This window comes from Chaetomium fimeti (assembly GCF_033439085.1).
Source record: "Chaetomium fimeti strain CBS 168.71 chromosome Unknown B0H64scaffold_3, whole genome shotgun sequence".
Classification (NCBI taxonomy): Eukaryota; Fungi; Ascomycota; class Sordariomycetes; order Sordariales; family Chaetomiaceae; genus Chaetomium; species Chaetomium fimeti.
The window spans coordinates 1,006,283-1,025,434 of NW_026944331.1; the positions used below are offsets into that span (position 1 = coordinate 1,006,283).

The 19,152-nt window shown below is 56.6% G+C and overlaps 4 protein-coding genes across 4 annotated transcripts; 2 read left to right on the forward strand and 2 right to left on the reverse strand.

Moving 5' to 3' along the window:
* Window positions 1–2,627: 2,627 nt before the first annotated feature.
* Window positions 2,628–5,419, forward strand: B0H64DRAFT_390617 (Spermidine/spermine synthase). Its single transcript, XM_062803412.1, has 5 exons — window positions 2,628–3,146; window positions 3,615–3,650; window positions 3,718–4,010; window positions 4,073–4,310; window positions 4,660–5,419. Exons 1-5 carry the CDS (start codon window positions 3,116–3,118, stop codon window positions 4,935–4,937), a joined length of 876 nt encoding a protein of 291 aa, XP_062660393.1. The 5' UTR covers window positions 2,628–3,115; the 3' UTR covers window positions 4,938–5,419.
* B0H64DRAFT_440373 (carbon-nitrogen hydrolase) lies at window positions 5,322–6,975 on the reverse strand (the record flags this gene model as incomplete). Its single annotated transcript, XM_062806483.1, has 2 exons — window positions 5,322–6,209; window positions 6,835–6,975. 2 exons carry the CDS (start codon window positions 6,973–6,975, stop codon window positions 5,322–5,324), a joined length of 1,029 nt encoding a protein of 342 aa, XP_062660394.1.
* Window positions 6,976–7,671: 696 nt separating this feature from the next.
* Window positions 7,672–9,321, forward strand: B0H64DRAFT_320805 (uncharacterized protein; the record flags this gene model as incomplete). The annotated part of the gene is made up of 2 exons (XM_062800482.1): window positions 7,672–8,086; window positions 8,270–9,321. 2 exons carry the CDS (start codon window positions 7,672–7,674, stop codon window positions 9,319–9,321), a joined length of 1,467 nt encoding a protein of 488 aa, XP_062660395.1.
* Window positions 9,322–11,517: 2,196 nt separating this feature from the next.
* Window positions 11,518–14,190, reverse strand: B0H64DRAFT_112083 (Up-regulated during septation-domain-containing protein). The gene is made up of 4 exons (XM_062797810.1): window positions 13,988–14,190; window positions 13,633–13,927; window positions 12,721–13,580; window positions 11,518–12,668 (listed from the first exon to the last, which is right to left on the reverse strand). Exons 1-4 carry the CDS (start codon window positions 14,090–14,092, stop codon window positions 11,796–11,798), a joined length of 2,133 nt encoding a protein of 710 aa, XP_062660396.1. The 5' UTR covers window positions 14,093–14,190; the 3' UTR covers window positions 11,518–11,795.
* Window positions 14,191–19,152: the final 4,962 nt, after the last annotated feature.

Here is a 19,152-nt window from a genome sequence, read left to right on the forward strand (position 1 = left end):
AGTAGTCGGAAACCGCAAACGATATGGGCAAATCGGAATCCGAGTTGAATAATGGGAAATCCGACGATGGTCGCTGACGTCGCTAAATGCCCGCTGTGCGGAGCTTTCGGCGGGCGAACTTCTTGGTGGTGGCGGGGCAGCTGAGGGGAGAAGGGCTCTAGGGAGGACCTCTGTCGGCAAACTTTTTGAAACGCCCGACACCAGCCAACTATCGGAGCACCTCGATGGACCTCTCCGAAAGCTCGGTTTTTGGCAACTACCTATGCCAGGGTCTGCCACGGACCGAACGGTGCCAATGCAATGTCGCCTGCGGTAGGTATTTCCGGTAATGCCTCCTCGCTACTCCATCCGGAATTGGTGGCTTTTCCTCTCCTGTGCGCAGCTTCGAATCGGTCGTCGTCGCGTCGGCGAGGCGGGCGTGTAGTGGGGATCAAACGAGTCGGAAGGCGAGGCGGAGCATGAAGGGGCCCGGTACGGCTGAGGGAAATGGCCTGGCTATATGTGAGTTTCGGGCGGCGAAGCACGAAAAGGCGAGTCGGCTGAAAAGTATCAAACAACGGGAAGATTCGACAGGTCAAAAGAACTGTGGGTTACATGGACTTCGGGTCAATAACGGTGGCTCTGGGGCGCAGAACCGGCCAGGTGCAACCGACCCTCTTGTCTTGATTATTTGCTCTGCTGCGCGCCATTGAACCTAACCATCCATGCCACTGCCCTGCAGGCTTCTTCAAGGCCCTTGCCCGGCGGGCTCCTCCTGCGGACTCCTGCGGCAAGCATCCGTGGATAGCATGGGTGCCTTGATGTGGGGCCGCCTCACCCTGCGTTTCCGTCCATGTCTCTCCATCCCCAGGCCCACGCTTTTTCTTCCGTTTCGGCGCAGCTTCGAAAGTGCGAATTCCCGCCCAACCCTCAAACCGTTACAGCCAGCCGCATCGTCACCGTGCGAAGCCGATTCGGGGCTCACAAACCGAAGAAGCTTTCTTCTCAGCTTCTTGACTGGAAGCGCGCCCTCGGGTTCTCCCGCCCACGCGGGTCCCCAACGGCGGAAGTGGTCGATCACAACCGAATTAGCTTCAGTTTCATGATAGGGTTCCATCGCCTCGCGGTCTTTTTTAGCTCCGCCCTCAATCCCTGGACATTTGGGTCTGGTGTCATTCCGCGACATGGAAATCTCGACACGGCAAACGGCGTTTCCGAATTGTAAATACACGTACGAAGGCGGCACTTTTGGCCGCATCTTATGATGGTGAGAAAGATACCTACCTAACTAACGTGAGAGGAGGGGGACATACATGCATCGCGAGTGTCTCTCTCCAAACTGTCGGGGCACCTTTCACAGCTCTCCATACCCTAGTTTCGGCAATGGGAAAATAGTTAGAGTCCCGCCCTGCGAATTCCCTCTCCACGGGTCGGTCATGTTTTACCCCTATTCCCGGGAAAACCCCCCATGTTCTTGGAGATCTTGCATCTTCACTCGACCGACAAGAGACAAGAGGTTTTCCTTCGTCCAATCGCGGACTCTTCCTTCAAAGACCTGCATTCCCCGAAGCGCAGACTCCAGACGGCCTTAAACAGGGGCGATTGGCTGCGAACTCTTTTGCCTTTCGATCTCTTGTTATCGCCACGCGGTTTTCTTGCGCCTCTCGGGAAAGGCGGAGCAGCTGTGGTGTAACGCCATGCAGCAGCGCGATGTTCGATTCAGCCGAGGCGAGCAGGACTCTTTGCTTTCTCTGCACTTTATTTCCCATATTTCCCTCCGACTGAGCGCTCGCAAGCCTACCCTACCAAGATGGCACTGATCGACTTCCAGAATGGGCTAAGGCCGAAACTAGGAAGTTAGTTACAGATTACACGCACTTGACACAATGTTAGTTGGTTCTCCGAAAGGACGCCTCGAGCGTTCGAGATGCCATAGCGTCGGCGAGACAGCGGAGGGGAAAGATAGATCGACACGGTGCTTCACGCGGCGCCATTCCGCAAATAGGGCTGGAGCGGCAGATGTGGTGGGGCATTGATGAAGCTCGCCGTCGCAGAAATGGAACACCCATCAACTACCATGATAAATACCGATATTTGGGACACTCGCTATCTCTCAACCCGAGAGGCGACTCCTCACATGCACTCGTATGAGGCTGCTGACCAAGAGACCGCCGTCAGTGGGCGAGGAGGCATTGCCAACGATTCCATTACGACATCAAGTCCGACAAATCGCGAGCATGCCAGCCGCCTTGCCGAAAAGCCTCATCGCAGCTTTCACCCACTAGACGCGTAATCAACCGCGCGGGCTTCGCAACGCGCGTGGAACATGACATGTTCTCGAACGGCTCCGTTCGTGGTCCATCGATCTCCTTATTAGCACTTATATCGCCCTGGTTGCCGGCACTCGTAGGCGCCCGAGGGTTACTTCCAACGTCTCCAACGTAACGCCAGCATGATCGCCCGCTGACCTCAGCGCTAACCACCTCACTGACGAACTCAGCACCGACCCTCTGGGACCCGACGGCCGGGCGCTGTCCGTTCCGAGGCCGCGGCGGACCGACCGGTTTGTCACCGCAGCCGGGATGAGATGCTTTGGGCCGTGAGCATTGCACCGGGGTTTGTCTTCAAACCCCCCCCCCCCCCCCCCCCCCCCTTCCCAAACACCCTTGCGCAGTAACTCGAGCGAATATCGCGAGAGGCAGCCGTGTTGCTGCCGAGGAGGTAATGCTGAGATTAATCGGTTCCGTCGACTACTTCGTAGGTGACTCTGTAGCCGTAGCTTTTGGACTTGCGCACAGAACTGCTCTGGAATACACGCCGACCGGCTCTCCACCTTTTGGGCATCATTGGTCCCGACTTTTAGGTTTACCACGTTCTTATTCGCTCATGCAATCGGCTTCAGGGCGACGGCGGGACGGCGGGACCGAGGAAAATTTCTGCACAATTCCAAGTCGCACTTGTTTTGCTGTTCGAGGGGTTGGTTCATGATAAAAAAGATCGTCCACACAAACTTTTACCCCGCCTTGACCGACCTCACTGGCTCATCTTCAAGTTGGCTCTGTTCTACTCACGGCGTCTCCTCTCCAAGCCGCCTCACCAAATCCTCAATTACCTGCGTCTCAGCCAAATTCGAAAAATGGGTGACATTACACACGCTACCATCCAGGGTATGTTTTACTGCCGCTTTCAGTGAATTTCCGCGTCCCTCCATGGTCCATCGCGGGGTCGATGGTTAAACAAATACCCCGCCATCCCCCAACGACAGCACTGTCGATGTCGGCAACACCCCCTCAAGCATCACCTGCTCCGGTAGTTTGGCGGCACAACCGGCACTGCTGGAATGCCGATTTTCAGTTCTGCGCCGTTTTCCCCCCCAAGCAAATGCAGGCTGGCAGCTTTCGGAATTGAACGGCTTCATTACGCGCCGGTGTTACCACAACCCCCCGAACACGAACCTGCTCAGCCGTGTCTTGCGCCTCACACGGGCAGCCTCGGAGGGTGGTAGTTGGACGCCTGGCCCAATAATACTTTCAGACCATCTGCCTGCGATTGAAACTTCCGCATTGGTTTACCGGCGGTGCATTCGGCTGTCGATGATGAGTACGTTTGCTGACCAAATCCCGGGTGGCTTACAGATGGGTGGTTCCGCGAGATCTCCGAGATGTGGCCCGGTGAGTAAACAATGACACCTCACCTGCCGCGCATCCATAAGCACCCGTTATGCTAAACTCTTGGCAGGCCAGGCCATGACCCTCCGGGTCAAGAAGGTGCTGCATCATGAGAAGAGCAAGTACCAGGACGTCCTGATCTTCGAGTCCACCAACCACGGCAACGTGCTGGTCCTGGACAATGTCATCCAGTGCACCGAGCGGGACGAGTTCTCGTACCAGGAGATGATCACTCACCTGGCCATGAACTCGCACCCCGACCCCAAGAAGGTCCTCGTCATCGGCGGCGGCGATGGCGGTGTCCTGCGCGAGGTCGTCAAGCACGAGTGTGTCGAGGAGGCCACCCTCTGCGACATTGATGAGGTATGCTGGATGAAGCCCCCTGAAGTCAAGTCTTGAATATGTCAGCCGCTCACACGTGCCAGGCCGTCATCCGCCTCTCTAAGCAGTACCTTCCCCACATGTCGGCCGGCTTCAACCACCCCAAGGTCAAGGTCCACATTGGCGACGGCTTCAAGTTCCTCGACGACTACAAGGACACCTTTGATGTCATCATCACGGACTCCTCCGACCCCGAGGGTCCCGCCGAGTCTCTTTTCCAGAAGCCTTACTTCAAGCTTCTCCACGATGCCCTCCGCGAGGGCGGCGTTATCACCACCCAAGGTTGTATGTCTCATTTACTCGAAGAAAGTCGAGACCTGGGAGGAATGCCCTCTTTCTCCGGGCCAGGCGCGCAAACATGCCCTGATCCAGCCTTGTGTCATCTCTCAGGAGGCTACCGAGTGGTAGTTCGTCTCGGCTTTCCCCTGACACGAATTTCCTCCTTGCTTTTGTCACGTCATCACTTCTTCACACACGATTTACCCCTTTTCACTTTTTTCATCTCCAAACACATTCCCACATTCCCTGTTTCCTGGGTTCTCTTTGCCCCTCTATCCGTCTCTCCACTCTTACTGTCAATACCCCTGAACTGGATGGATAGACCGACTAACACGTTGACTACGCAACGCAGCCGAGAACCAATGGCTCCACCTGCCGCTGATCACCAAGCTCAAGAAGGACTGCGGCGAGATCTTCCCCGTGGCCGAGTACGCCTACACCACCATCCCCACCTACCCCTCGGGCCAGATCGGCTTCATGGTCTGCTGCAAGGACGCCAACCGCAACGTGCGCTTGCCCGTCCGCTCGTGGAGCAAGGACGAGGAGCGCAAGCTGTGCCGGTACTACAACGCCGACATCCACAAGGCCAGCTTCATCCTTCCCACCTTTGCCCAGGAGGCCCTGGAATGAGCGGTTCGCCAGCTTGACGGGGGAAAGGACTGAAAGGACGCCCGGGGTTTTGCGCCTTGGAAGGAGGGAGGCTCGGATGAAAAAAAGGGGCTGCGGCAAGCACGGGGATGATGTTAAACTGATAGGCTGCTGGAAAAGCGGGATAGACGACGACCATTCCTTGCTGGATAAACTGCCACTGGGATAAATGGGGCACACAGGCTCTCCCAACATCTGGATAAAGAGCAAACCCCGGAATAGACCAGCCTCCCTCCCAATTCATGCGTCGATTCATCACAAAATGAGAAAGTGAAACACGGGCGATAGCAGCACACACATCCATACATACACACACATACACGCCATCATCCGTTACAGACCCCCCATCCACACCCAACCACCCACTCATTGCACCCGACTAACATCAGGATACACATCAAACCGCCTCTGATCCCTCAACGGAATCCCCCTCCTCGCCTCCTCAATCCTCCCCCCATCCAACTCCACCACCACCACCCCCTCCCCCTCCCCAGCCTCCACCAACACCTTGGCCATCGGATCCACCACCATGCTATGCCCCCACGCATGGTACCCGGCCGCCAGGTCGCGCGCGGGGCTGCACAGCGCCACGTACAGCTGATTGTCGACCGCGCGCGCCCGCGCCAGCAGCTCCCAGTGCAGCGGGCCCGTCGTCAGGTTGAAGGCGCCCGGGTAGGCCAGCGCGAAGCAGCCGCGCCGCGCCGCGATGGTCGCCAGCTCGGGGAACCGCACGTCGTAGCAGATGGCCACGCCGACCCGTCCGTATTCTGGTAAGTCCACGATGGTGAGCTGGTTGCCGGGCGAGAGCACGTCGGATTCGCGGAAGGTGATCTTGCCCGGGATGTCGATGTCGAAGAGGTGGATCTTGCGGTGGGTGGCGAGGAGCGTGCCTGTCGGGGAGAAGGTGAGGGAGGTGTTGTAGTAGGTCTTTTTGGTGGTGGTGGTGTTGGTGTCGGGTGAGGAGGTGGAGAGCTCGGGGATGGAGCCGCCGATTAGGTAGACCGCGTTGTCGCGCGCCATTGCTGAGAGGGCGTGGTAGGAGGGTGACTGGGTGGGTGTGGGCGGCGATGGGAGCAGCTCCTCGGCGTAGGACGGGAAGTGGTCGCAGCCGTAGGGGGAGTTGAAGCACTCCGGGAGGACCACGATCTTGGCGCCGGCCTGGGCGGCTTCCCGTACTTTGGCCGCGGCGTGCGTCAGGTTGGCGGCTTTGTCGGAACCTGAGGCGAGTTGCACGCACGCGAGCTTGACGGGCTGCTTGAGGACCGGGGGGGTGGGGGGTGGTTGTTGATGACGCCATTGTGCGGAAGAGGAGGGAGGTTGACGGCGGGAGTGGCTGTTTTGAGATGGATTGGCGATAGGACGGCCGAGTGATAGATCGTGAGAGGATGCGGAATGTCCTCCAAGCTTGTGTTCGCATGGCGGAGGAAAGCGGGGTTGGGGTTGAAGGTTGCTCCGGGTCGGTTGCGGGTTCGGAGGTCGTCGGCGCGGGGCCTTTGGAGTTTAAAGTGGGACCCGGCTCGGGCCGGTTCGTTCCTTCCGCCGCTAGCCGCCATCCATCTTGACACCATCTCTTCAATCAGTGATGGAAGGTGCTCCTCGTCGTAGGCTTCCCTGTGAGATCGGGTGGGCAAGAACGACCAGGATCTATGAGATTCGGTTCGAAAATTCATTTCTCGCAATGCAATTCCATCCCCCACTTGACACTTGAGGTGAGACCACACCCGAGTGTCCGGGATGCTTCCGGTTCACAGTTCAACACTCGGGTATCTCGCTCAGGAGTATTGATCGATGATGAATCGGTCTGGCCCCAAAATAACCCAATCTACCTCCAAAACATCGCAAACTGCCCGGCATGAACTGGACCGAGGGCAACCTCTACCGCCACAACCGCGGCCGGCTGCGCAAGATAAACCCGGCTCGCCAACGCCAGAAGGAATACTTCGCGCGCGCTCGAGCTCGAGCTGCGGAACAGAAAGTCGCAGAAGAGAACGGTCCCCCTCCCATCTCGTTTCTTCAACATTCTGATCCCCCGTCGTCTCAACGCTCCCATGCCTCTAACAGGTCTGGCTCCTCGTCTGGACGACGGGCTTCATTAACGCCTAGCCGGCGGAGAGCGGAGCCGGGAAAGAAACGGCATAAGGCGACAGTAACAACAGACGACACTTCTCTACCTACCATCAGTCGCTTCTTTCAAGAAGGAACAGGCGGGCAAGCTGTCCCTAGCCCCCAGGTTGAATATGACGAGGAGGCCCTGGAGCGGATGAGGCAGAAGTTGCTCGCGAAGGACTAGAGGACCATTCGCGAGCCACTGTCGGTTTCAGCCAAAAAGCCCCGAAGTACCAAGTCACAAGAGCGAAGCCCTCCTGCAGGGTCACAGGGGACTAAGAAAAGACGATCTCACATCGTTGGCGATGGGCTGGTGGTAAAACGCAGGAAGCAGCATGCGTATCCCCTTCGCCGGGAGGATGTGATAATACAGATTGGGAGCCAGGAGAAACGGCCAGGAGAGACCTCTAGCATCACTAGATCGAAGCCCACGAACTCCGCCCGTGGCTCTGAGGCTGAGCCTAATCGCCAACACACACCGTCCGGCCTGAGAGACAAGCATGGTATGACCAGTGTGATATTTCTTGCGAATATGTGCTACTAACACCCTACTAACTTAGTTGCGAGCCATCTACCCCCGGGCGATGAGCTCCCACGGTCTGTACTACCTATGAGAGAGCCATCGAGTAACCAGAGTGAAAGAGAACAACGCTGTTGCATCTCAAGCGATGCCGAGGGGCGCATCTGGACTTCATTCCCTCCACTCTCCCACCCACTTTCGATACGGCCTGTACCCGAATCGTTTTACCACTTCGATCGGTTCGACTCCGAAAACACCGGCACTGCCATCGCACAGGTTGGTCGGGCCATATCTCCGGTGCCATCTTCCCAGAAGGCCGAGAATCTCGAATGGCACGAATGGGTTGGCCAGCCGAGCAGCCCCGTCAGTAGCCATGTTGCCATTGAAGGGAGTCGAACTTCCATCGAGCATAGAGTTAGCCCCGGTGTTAGCGAGGTTCCGCGACCCAAGCGAAAACCTCAAGACTCACCTCCATCCTTGCCACCGTTAAATGGGTTCACGGCGGGTGGGCCCGACAATACAAGCGCTAGTGAATTTCGGGACCTCAACAAACTGCTCAGCTCGAGTGACTCCTCGGAGATCCTAAACCGCTACGAGGAGCTCGTCGCCCGGCTTCAACGGCTAGAACGGCTTGACATCCTTGTCTCTCAAAACCCGCCGGTCGGAAGCCATGCCGGAAATAGGGCAGATCGATCTACGGATACCGTCGAGAGCCGAGGAGAAGAAATACAGCCTGTCTCCACCTCTGGCCCCAGCCGGGAAAACAACATGGTGGCTGGAATCAATATTCGGGGGCAAGGTAGAGTTGTTACTTGCGTGGGGCATGTCCTAAACCCTGCATGCGTGTCCGACGATAACTCATCTTCTCAGTCTCCGCCTACTGCTCCGCAAGCCTGCATATCGGCGGGCGAAATCAACTCCGATGAGGCCTGGAAGACGTTCGTATTCGGCGATGAGAACAGTGACGAAATCGGCAAGGCGGCGTTTGAGGAAGCCAAACACGACGCAGTGCGGAGTCTGCAACCATCAAACACTCTTGTCTCACCTAGCAACAACTTCAAGTCGGACGAGGACAGCAACATTGCAACGATCGGCACTCTCCCTTTTTACACCCAAGACCGCCAGACGTCCGGTTCCGATTCGAGAGAAGCCTACTCTTCAGCTGGAGCACCTTCAAGCCAAGAAGTCACATATGGCCCGTCGTTGGCCGAAACAGAACTAGAAGGACCACGAAACAACTCTGATGTTTCTTTCCAACCCCCTAGCGTCGTGGTCAACGCGGGTACCAGCAGTCCGTCACAGATCGACATCACCATCAATACCTCAGAGAGCGACGAGTTTGGGTCCCCCGAACAGGCGGACATCAGCGCTTCGGAGTCACATGCCGCCGCCCCTTCGATGGCAACCTCGGTGGCGGTTGCCCCGGCCCATTCTAAAGTCTCCCCCAGTGAGACAAGCGACACAGCGGAGCAGTTTCGGTTCAGTCAACCCAAACTCTTCATCGGTAGCCGTTTGAATTTGCCGCAACCAGGACGCATCGTAGAATATGGTGTTGGATCCATCAATGTTACTAAGAGGAGGAGAGGTCGGCCGAAGAAGCGGGCCAACGATGGCCGGGCTGATATCCGGGCTCTCCCCAACTACAGCAGCGATCCCATCGAAGAATTCGAGGAGGAGAGGCGAGTGCGAAAGGAAGGTCGGGCACCTGAGTCGCTGTTCCCCGCGCTCGAGCTGACTTAGAGCTTGCCCCGTGTGCTTATCTGGGAAACAACGACTTTCCCCGTTCGTGTGTTTCAGGTGGCGGGTTACGAATGGGGCACGGCAGCTATTAACCTGTTAGATCGCTCGTGTTGGTCCCGGTGTAGCTTCACCTCTCAACGCCGCGATATCCGGCTCCCAGAAATGCCCGAGTTCTCCCCGGCGAGACCCTCTCTTCCCGCCACCATGCTTGACTCTTCTGTTAGCCCACCATGTGCCCACCCCTTGACTCGTCTCTTTCACGACTCAATCCCCAATAAAATCCCGCACATGATCGACATCTAGACCATATTCATGACAGTCCCCGTACCCATTGCTCCATGACTTCCCCAGAGCGGAGCCGCGGATGGGGGGCACGGGGGTTACAGTCTCCACGCCTGGGGTGGCACGGTGGCACGATGCCCTAACCGTCTGATCTCAAAGCTTAATCCAAGCTCGTCCATATCTCCGTAGCTGAGCTTCCCAAGCCGCTCGAATAACCGGGGTATCCCGAAGACGACCAGACATCCCGCTACCCCATCGTGCCCATGGGCCCATTGATACCTTCGCCACTCCTCGTGCTTAGACCACAGCTATCCACCGAGCTGACTCGGCGTCGATTGTCCATCGCAGATGTAAACGGAGCCTACTATGGAGCAGCCAGTATCTTCCGGCAGGTGCGGAGCCGGGGACATTTCCCGGTCGCCTCCTCGGCAGCTGGTTCTCAAGGTGGTGAAGTATCCCCTCGTATTGTTGCGTAGGAGCAAGCATCTACAAGTAGTAGTCAGTTACTCGGGAGTGCTAGAGAGTGCGCAACCGCGCCCTATGCGGATCGCCCCTACATAGGTAGGTAGTAGCGCCCACATAGGTACCTAAGCATCCATCATAGGTACATTCACATGCAGGCCCCTACGGCTATCAGTGACAGCGGAACCGGGGCCCAAAGCCGGCTATCCCAACACCCGGCGCGGGACATGATGACCCTTACAAGCCCCGGCCCAGCCCGATCTGCCATCCCGCCGCGACCCCTGCTTCCCGCCCTCAACTGCCGGCTGGGGTACGTAAGGCACGAAGGAGGTAGGTAGGTACGTATCGAACTTCGCCGACATGGCGTGGTTTACTCATCAGTCAGCTGCCAAACCCAACCCCCCCCAAAGCCCAGGCCGAGGCCGAGGCCGAGGCAAAAAGTGATAAAGTGAGGAGAAAGAAGATAGTAGGGCGGAGATAGAGCCCGAACCGGAACCGGGACCGGCGCCGTTGGAGTCTCAGCAGTGGCGAGATCTGAGACACGAAAGTTGACGTGATTGACTCGTTTTGGGCATGACTCGGGACGAGACACCGCCAAGGCCGGCGGGTTGAAGAGGCTGAAGGGAGGGGGCGGCGGGCAGATGTCCGCGGCGTAGGGGTCCTACGGGGGCGGGAAAGAGGGGTGCCGAGCACGTGCGGAGGGGCCGGGAATAATGTGGTGAGAAGTTTGAGTTGTCTGTGTGTACTGTGTAGTTGTGAGGGAGGAGTGAGTGGGGGAGAGGGGATGTCGACGTTTGCTCCGTGGTATGGCCGGAGAGAGGGTTCTCGTTTGTCACGGCACGCACATCATGGGGCGAGTCGAGCGTGTAGCGGGAGTGGGAGAGGGCATGTATGTTGTGTGTGAAAAAAAGGAGGTGATATGGGGATCGAGCGGGCTGTGTGTACGTACTTGCATTAAAGGAAACAACAATAGATGAGGTTATCGTATAATTTCAGTTCCCATAACTGTACTATCATAATAATTACAGGTACATTCATGCCACCAACTTTTCACCCAACTCCCCCCCTTTACGCCGTCGACCTCAGTTGCGGGACAACATTTCTGCATGTCCCGCGACCTCGTCAACCCCATCTCTCCTTTCCCTCCCACCCAGCCATATCCTTGCAGTGTTAACCGAGCTCACGATTGATTGCTTGGTAGAGAAAAGAAAGAAAAGATGAAAGGTAACCGGTCGTTGGTATCATTGGTATCTCGCCGATCCGTTTTTGCCCGCGCACTGGGATATCATTGGTATTGGTTTCGGCCGTGACAGCGTCAGAATAGATGAAGCTTTTATGCCAAAGATAGAAGAAAAGTTGCCGCCGACAACGCCGTGCCCCGGGGGAATGCTAAAATACAATGTACAGAAGAGAAAAAGGAAAGAATGCAGAGCATGTGGATAGATCGATGATGGCAAATAACCAAGAGTCGATGGGGGAGAAAAGAAAGTAAAGAGTTAATGAATAAGATAAGATGGCAGTTGAATGAATGACGAGAAGGGTATCTTCAAAGTTGAGATGAATCAAGAAATGAGTCGAATTAGAATGATGGTATGTGGCCAGCCGCAGCATGGTGCTGATACCGAAAGGAACTTGAGCGTCGTGACGATAAGAGAAATATAAAATCGAAGGACGTCTAGTCAAGGCCGTGAGAATATGAAAGAATATGCCAGCGCGTTAAATAATCGCCTTCAAGGCTTGAAAACGGCACTGGTGAGGAAAACTTCGCCGGTGGCTGGTTCACTGGCAGGTGGGGTTTTGGTGGAAGGCAACGACGAGGAAGATAGCGACGAGGAGGACGGCTTCTCAGCCAATTTGGAGATGGGCAGGGGTTTTCTCGCGAGAGAGCCACCACTCAGGACATCATGGCTGAGGGTGCGGCACAGCTTTCGCCGTTCCGCCTCCGAGAGTGGCGCGCAAGAGTCCTTGTCCTTAGCCGGGGTCTCGGAACTGCCCATTTTGGTGATGGTATCCTCCACATCCGCTAGGAGAGCGTACACGTCGTTATCCGCGTAGACACGAATGGTTTCAGCTCGGCGAAGAGCCGCCCCCTTCTCGGCTTCTTTGGTATCCATGGCGGCGGCCTCCTCAAACAGGGGTTGCTCCAGGATTGTGGAGGGCACTTGAGCCCGATGCGGTGAAGAAGAGGAAGATGGCGCGGCGGGTGTAAAGGAAGTCTTGACGGGGCTCCGGGGCGGGGTGGAGAGTTCGGCGTTATGGGGCCGAACAACACCAAGGGCAAATTGCAAGCTCTCGCTGACTCCCACCACGCTCCCGGTCGGGGCACCCAAAGTAACGGCAGCAGCAACATGCTCGAGCAGCTTCTGGCGGACCCTGGTGCGTCGGTTCTCGGCATGCTCGAGTTTGCTGACCCACTCGTCGATCGAGGTATCGAGCTCCGCAAGAGCTTCCTCCTGCTTGAGGATGGATTCGTGGCTAAATTTGGCTGTACGCGGGGATCGGAGATATTGGCAGATACGAGAGTGGAGGTTTCGTCTCCCTGACCGGAGTGAGGTGTACGTATGGCGGAGGTAGTCGGTACGTTCGTCGAGGAGGCGAAGTTCCTGGGTATCGAGTTAGCAGTGTTTCAATGAAGCCAGTATTGAGCATACGAACCCGTGAGAGACTATCAACGTCCTCTTTCCTGAGAACCTCAAACCGTGCCGCTTGCTGGAGGGCCTGTCTTTGCAGCGAAGCAACTTCTTGTGGGCTCATTATGTTGACAGCGTCACTTGCTTTCCACCCCTTCGGAAGTTGCTCGATTGTATGTCCTTCTGAGCTCTTGTTCCTCTTCGAACCACTCCGTTTCAAAGTTGTCGGACCGGCGCAGACTTCGAGTCGCCTGGGCGGCCTTCCCCTGTTGATCATGCTGTCCGACTCCGACTGGTTCCTCCTATGCCCATGGGCGAGGCTCTGTAACGGGTCGTTGGGTGTGATTGCGCGTTCAGGGACGGTCTCCTTCGAGGCGGCCGTTGCAGCGGGGTTTGTCGACTTCTCCCATGGCCTAGGGGATTCCCGGTGGTCCGCCGGAGCGGAAATCGGGGTAGGCAATGTCGAGGCCGTCATGACCGTCGTCGCGGCCGATCTGGGTGTGGTCAATGAGGCAGAAACTGGGGTGAAGGGTGTCCGTGCCCGCGGAGAATCGTCAGCCCGGGCGCTGCGGGTTTGGCCCTCGACGGGGGTGCTGCCGGACCGGAGTCGACTAATAGACACTCTCCGTGCTAGGTGGGGGGCGATGGGGTTGGAGGTTGGTATGACAAGTGGCGTCAGACTCTTCGGGGACAGCGGCTGTCGGGGTTCGACCTCGGGCCGTTGTAGCTCCTCATTGCTCCTGTAAGCTGATCGAAGTTCGGGCCTCTCCTCTGGCGTTCGTGTCCTCCCTGAGGTCATGCAGTCGCCGAGGGAATACGGCTTCCACGAGCTTCCCGGCGCACTAATGGACCGCTCATGGACGGGTGGTCGTCCTGGGATGGTAGCTAGCGGATGTCAGTCACAAACTGAACAGAGCGAAAGAAGCAATGAACATACGGGAGTCCATGGCAGCTTCCTGTACCGTCGTCAACGGACCGAGATCCGAGACGCTGATCTTCCGCTTACGCATCTCGCGCTCCTTGATTCGGACCCTCAGGTTCAGAGCCATCTTCTCGCTCTTTTCGCCGTTCTGATTCCTGGTCAAGGCGTATACCTGAGCCTGCTCTGGATCTAGTGCTTTCCCTGGGGCGGCAGCCGTCTGTTTATCCCTTGGGAAAAGTTGATATTTTCGTTCTGGGTGTTGCATTCTCCAAGCAAACGGCTTATCACCCGAAGGGGATGCTCTACCCAACTGCAGCACAATGGTAAGCTTTGGCCAACAGCGGAAGGCGGGACATAAGTGGTTGCGTACCAGCTCATTGGACTCCTCGGTGACAGTCTTTGCGGCTATATAATTATTAAGACCAATCGAGAGGTCCTCCTGGTCCATTTCCAGGCAGTTGGCAATGTGAGCCATTGGGGCGGACGCAGGGTAGGGTCCGTGTAAGAGATAAATGGTTTTCGCTGGCCCGGGAGTTGTGGTGCGGATAAGGGCCAGGGAGCGTTTTAAGCTTCCCGCGCGGACCGGCCGGCTGATAGGCCAGAGGCTGTGGTGAGGATATATACTCTGAGGTTTGCAAATCCGGGCGAGGAGAGCCCTTCCCAGCCGGCTGCTACAAGTACATGCAGGCCGGGCTCATGTGGGTTCTCAGAGGTTCAAAGCCCTGCCCATCAGGGGCGAGAGGGAAGCCATGTGACAGGGGGGGTTGCAGAGGGAGGATCCATGGAGAAGCCATGTGCTCCCATGCAAGATTGTACCGCCAGCAAGGAGCCCGTTGCCGGTGGGCGATGTCCCTGGCTGGGGCGTGTTGGGGCAGCTTGAAAGGGAACCTCGCCTCGGGGAGGGCAACACAACCGGGGGGTTTGATACGGGGCTTTCTTTGTTCGGAGGCACAGCCATGTCTGGGGCGTCTGGTGGGGTGCTTGGGATCATGGAGATGCAGCCGAGATGGGAATGGCTCGCGCTGAGGGAGCATGCTGTAACAGGACCGAAAGGTGAGAAGCAGCTGCACGAGGAGAACACAATGAAACCGCTAAGACCGCTTTGAGTGATGTCCGGCCCTGGTCAGTGACCCCTGCCGGCCAAGGATGGAGAGACGTCCCGGTCAGGGATAGTTGCGGCAGGGGGTTCCGCATCCACGCCTGTCCATATCAACAACGCCTGCAGCCGACCCCCACCCACAGACCAATGGCTGTCGTTTGGCTAAATCAAGAGGCCTTGGTTGAAGCTGGGGTGCATCCTGCCTCTGCAGGTCGAGGGATGGTGCAGGCGGCCAGGGCAACTGTGTTGATGAGAAGTGCAGCCCGCAGGACGGGATGAAGCAAGACGGACGGACAGGTCCAAGCTCGATGCTCGATGGATCGAGGCTTTGTGTGCCGATGATAGTGGAGAGGAGTGACGAAGAAGTGACAGCCGGTGGTTTTGTGAGACCTTTCTCCAGCAGCAGCCGGGAGATCGACCTGTGGTCCAAGCGTTGAGATTCACCAAACTTCCGAAGAGATTCAGACTTCGTGCTTCGCAAGGGTTGCAGATCACCGGCGAAAAGGAGCCGGATATTGGTGTCGCTGTTGGACACAGAACCCGCAGAGCCCTCGTTAACCCCGCATCCATCAAGAGGCTCGAGAGCCAGACTGATCAGCCAGCATGTCGTGAATCTTCAACAGTGGAGCAACTATCGCCCGAGCCCGCCCGAAGCACGGGGGCTTGACAGATCGCACGGACGTCTCGATTTTTCGACCGTTTTGTTTCGAGCAGCCAATTGGTGCGAGGCCGGGAGAAGCAGGACGACGACGATTTCTTCATTACGCAATGCGCAAGAGAAATCCCGGGCTTCACGGACAGGGCCTGCTTGTCGTCATTCATGGTCCGATTGGTATCAACCAGCATGTACGAAGGACTGTCCAGACAAGGAGACGACCACGAGACAGCATCCCACCATCCAGCCCTACCCTAGCTGATGCAGTTGATGTGCATGATGCTGCTCTCTCCACATCGCGAGAGCGAGTGGCTCTGGGGGGAGAGAACGAGAGAATGCATGAAGTTGGTGGCGAAGAAGAGAACAGCGGCAGACTCCGGATCCGGAGACTAGACGGGCGTGGTGAGAGTGTGACGAGGGTGTTCTGACTCGCGTGAGCCCCTCGCGACTCTTTTTTTGTGTGAAGATTCGACTTTTCTAGAATTCTGGAAGGTGCCCTCAGGCCACTTCGTCGTTCCACATTCGCACAATGTGGAAGGAACCTCCCAGCAAAGCAATCAATGAGGGGCAGCACTGCACCTTCCGACCCTTTTGCCCTTCACAACCGGCCTGGCAGCCTGGCACTCCTGGGTCCCTTCCCATCGTCTCCAAGTTCCATTGGGAGAGAGGGGAGAGACCCGAACCGTTCATCAACCACAACGGCTCGGGAACAGAAATACGACAGCTGCCAATGCCCTGTTTCTCAAGTCAACAATCCATGTCATATGTTGACAACCTTCCTTTACTAGCGACCTTAATATATCAAATTGCTAACGTGCCGCGTCTCAGCTCCATCGAGACCTCGACAACAAGGAACAACAAGGAAGGGGATACACAAGTCTCGTCTTTAAGTTGGCTTCAAACAGTTGTGGGCCCTTAGCCAAGGCGCTAGTGGCCGTTCAGACAAAATCATTCGAAGCCCAAGAGAAACCGTCGGCCTTGTTTCTCGAAACAGTCTGGGCAACAACATGGGTTGCTTTGCGATGGGAAGCACCCCGAAGGCCAGTGCGCCCAGCTGACCGACGCGGTGCGATCCCATCCCCTCTGGCTTCTCCGTCTCTCATGTCGGTAACTCATGGATGGGCACAAAGTGGCCCGGCGGGAGGCCGCATTACGTCGAGACTCGAAACTGCCATCGCTTCCATCACCCTCGGAGACCAACAATCACAAGGCGTTACTAGCGATACGAATAGGATGGCGAGGTTATGGTCGTTTTCAGGGCCGCAACACCATTCAGAAACCACCCCCCACCACGGCTTATCGCGATGAGTTCTTGGCGTTTCGTCCGATCTTTAAGCTCAAGAGGTCAACATAACCACATACCTTTCCAGCGTGACGGCCCGCATCACGCACACACTGCGCGCTCGAAAACCGGCAGTTGGGGTCTGTGTTTCCTAGCGCTGTTCGCAAACCAAACTTGGACGTTTCTGGGTGATCCACGCCCTTCACCGGGTTTCGCGGTCTGTTCTGGTCGTCATGAACGCCCCTTCGAGCGTCGTTGGGTTGCATTCACCACCACCTTCCTGCAGTCAATCCTCCTTTCGTGCTCACCGCTCAAACGTCAGGGAAGGTATTGACATCTTCAGCTTACTCGAACAAGCTCTGCCCGTGCGCTGGAGCTAACTCTGAGTAGAATGGCAGAACTACACGGCACTCCGTACCTCAATTCTGACTGACGCGCAGGAAGCAACTGCCCTCACCCCGCCCGTTCGCCCACGCAACTCACCCGAACGGTTGACTTGCCGATTTCGGTACGGGGGCCAGGCTGCAGGCGCCGAGACGGATTTCTCGCTGGTGCTCCTGAAAACAAGACGCAGAGAAACCTCGGGTTCTACCCCACGTCACCGAGAGTACCATTTACTGAGTTGCTCTCGGATGCTTTGGGTGGATCGACTGTGTCCTTGCTGCATTGCAGCAACTCGACCAGGTCTCGAGCATGCGAAGGGCCTGATCACTTGCAGCAAACATGGGACCTGCATCAAGCTGCGACAATTCTTCGCAGTTCACATCTCTGCGCACAATTATCTCTCAACATGACATGTCGGAGACTCTGAACTGGAGCGTCTTGAGTTGAAAGTTGGTGGGGGCGAAACAATCCAACCCCCTTGACTGTCCTGCTAAGCGAAGGGCTGCCCAGCCCCGGGACCCCGTTGCCCTTCATCACACCAAAACTGGTCGTGGATCTTCGTAGAAGCCGCGATCTCCCCGAGGAAACCAGGGATCTCAACCTTAAGTCCCACGATATGAACAGGGGCCCATGCGCTCGGCTCCTTCGCCGTTCCCTCAAAGCCGGGAGCTCATACGTCCCACTACCAACCCCCTTACCTCACCCAATGCGATCGGGAACATTGTTGTCAATGTCTCAACAAAGCCCTGATTGCCTTTTGTGTCACTCGCAGACTGCGGTTGATGAGTTCATCTCCGAGCCTCCCGACTACCCTTGTGGCTGGCTTGCTCAGGACCTCATCCTCCCAGAGTTAAGAGACACGGCATAATTGCTCGTGCGAACAGGGAAACGAAGAAACAGAAACACAAAAGAAACACTTCCAGCCCGGGAACACGGCATAAGCCCCGCTCAAAACGAAACGGTTTTCCCAACCCTCCAACAGGAACATTTCCTCGCACCCGGGACGCGGAGAATTCCATGGACAGGGATACGAGACGTCGTTTCAACTCAATGATTCGCGGCTTGAGTTCCGAAACTTGTTCGACTCCCATTTTAGCAGTTCGTCAATCAGCAATCCATCGAAGACGCAGTTTCAATATCTGCAGCACAAATCCTCATCATGACCGTCCCCCTCCCTCCCCTCTCCTGGTGCGGCGAGGGTGTTTTCTCTTTTTTTTAACCAGATCATTGAGGAAGGATCACCACGGCACGATGTGAATGAGATGCCCACCCCGGGCCATATTTTTACACTGACATAGCAGCAGTAACTCAAATAGTTCGTCGTCGAACGCTTGGATGCCCTCAAACGCGGGAAGGGCCTTTTTCAGTTATCCACCCACTCACCCGTCCACCGCGCGCGGCCGAGCGGCAAGAGCGAGCCAGTTACCATTCCTGGTCCACGACCGTGAGCCGTCCCGTCCCGTGCCCCCGGACCACCCGCGAGCAGGTCTTGCGCGTGCGGGTTGATGCAAGCACTCAAGGTCAGATTCTAATATCTTGCTCCCGTGCCCCGCCGTGCCCTGCCGTGCCGTATCTTTTTTTGATATCGATGGTGGTGAGGGGAAAAAGGGGGAAGTGATAATACGTCCGTGCGGTTGAAGTCACGGGACGGGGGAACGACTGCAAACGCTGAAAGCGTTGCACCGCATCCCTTGATCTCCGGCCACCAGTGTTGACCATCGTACGATTTTGACGTTGGGGTGGGGGGCAGGCCAGGCCATGTAACGATACTCAACGCTCGCCTCTAAACTAGCAGATTAGTCACCGATGGACTGTGCTCGTGCTCTGCTCGGTGTTCCCAAAAGAAAAAGAAAGAATAAAGAACCATGACAAACGACGCGGAGATTACTCACCTAGTCCAGTCCATGTCAGGGGAAGCTCCCCCACCAAGAACGATATCAGACTCTGTTAAGGTTCAAAAACAGCAAAAAGGGATTTGCCCTCGCTTGTGCTTCTTACCTGGTGAGAGTCGGGATATGACTCCCTGTTTTGTTGTCTCCCTGTCTGTGGCGTCCCTGTTTGTGGTATCGTCGGCGTCACTGCGGACGAGCATCCTCAGGGGGAGAGCAAAAAAAG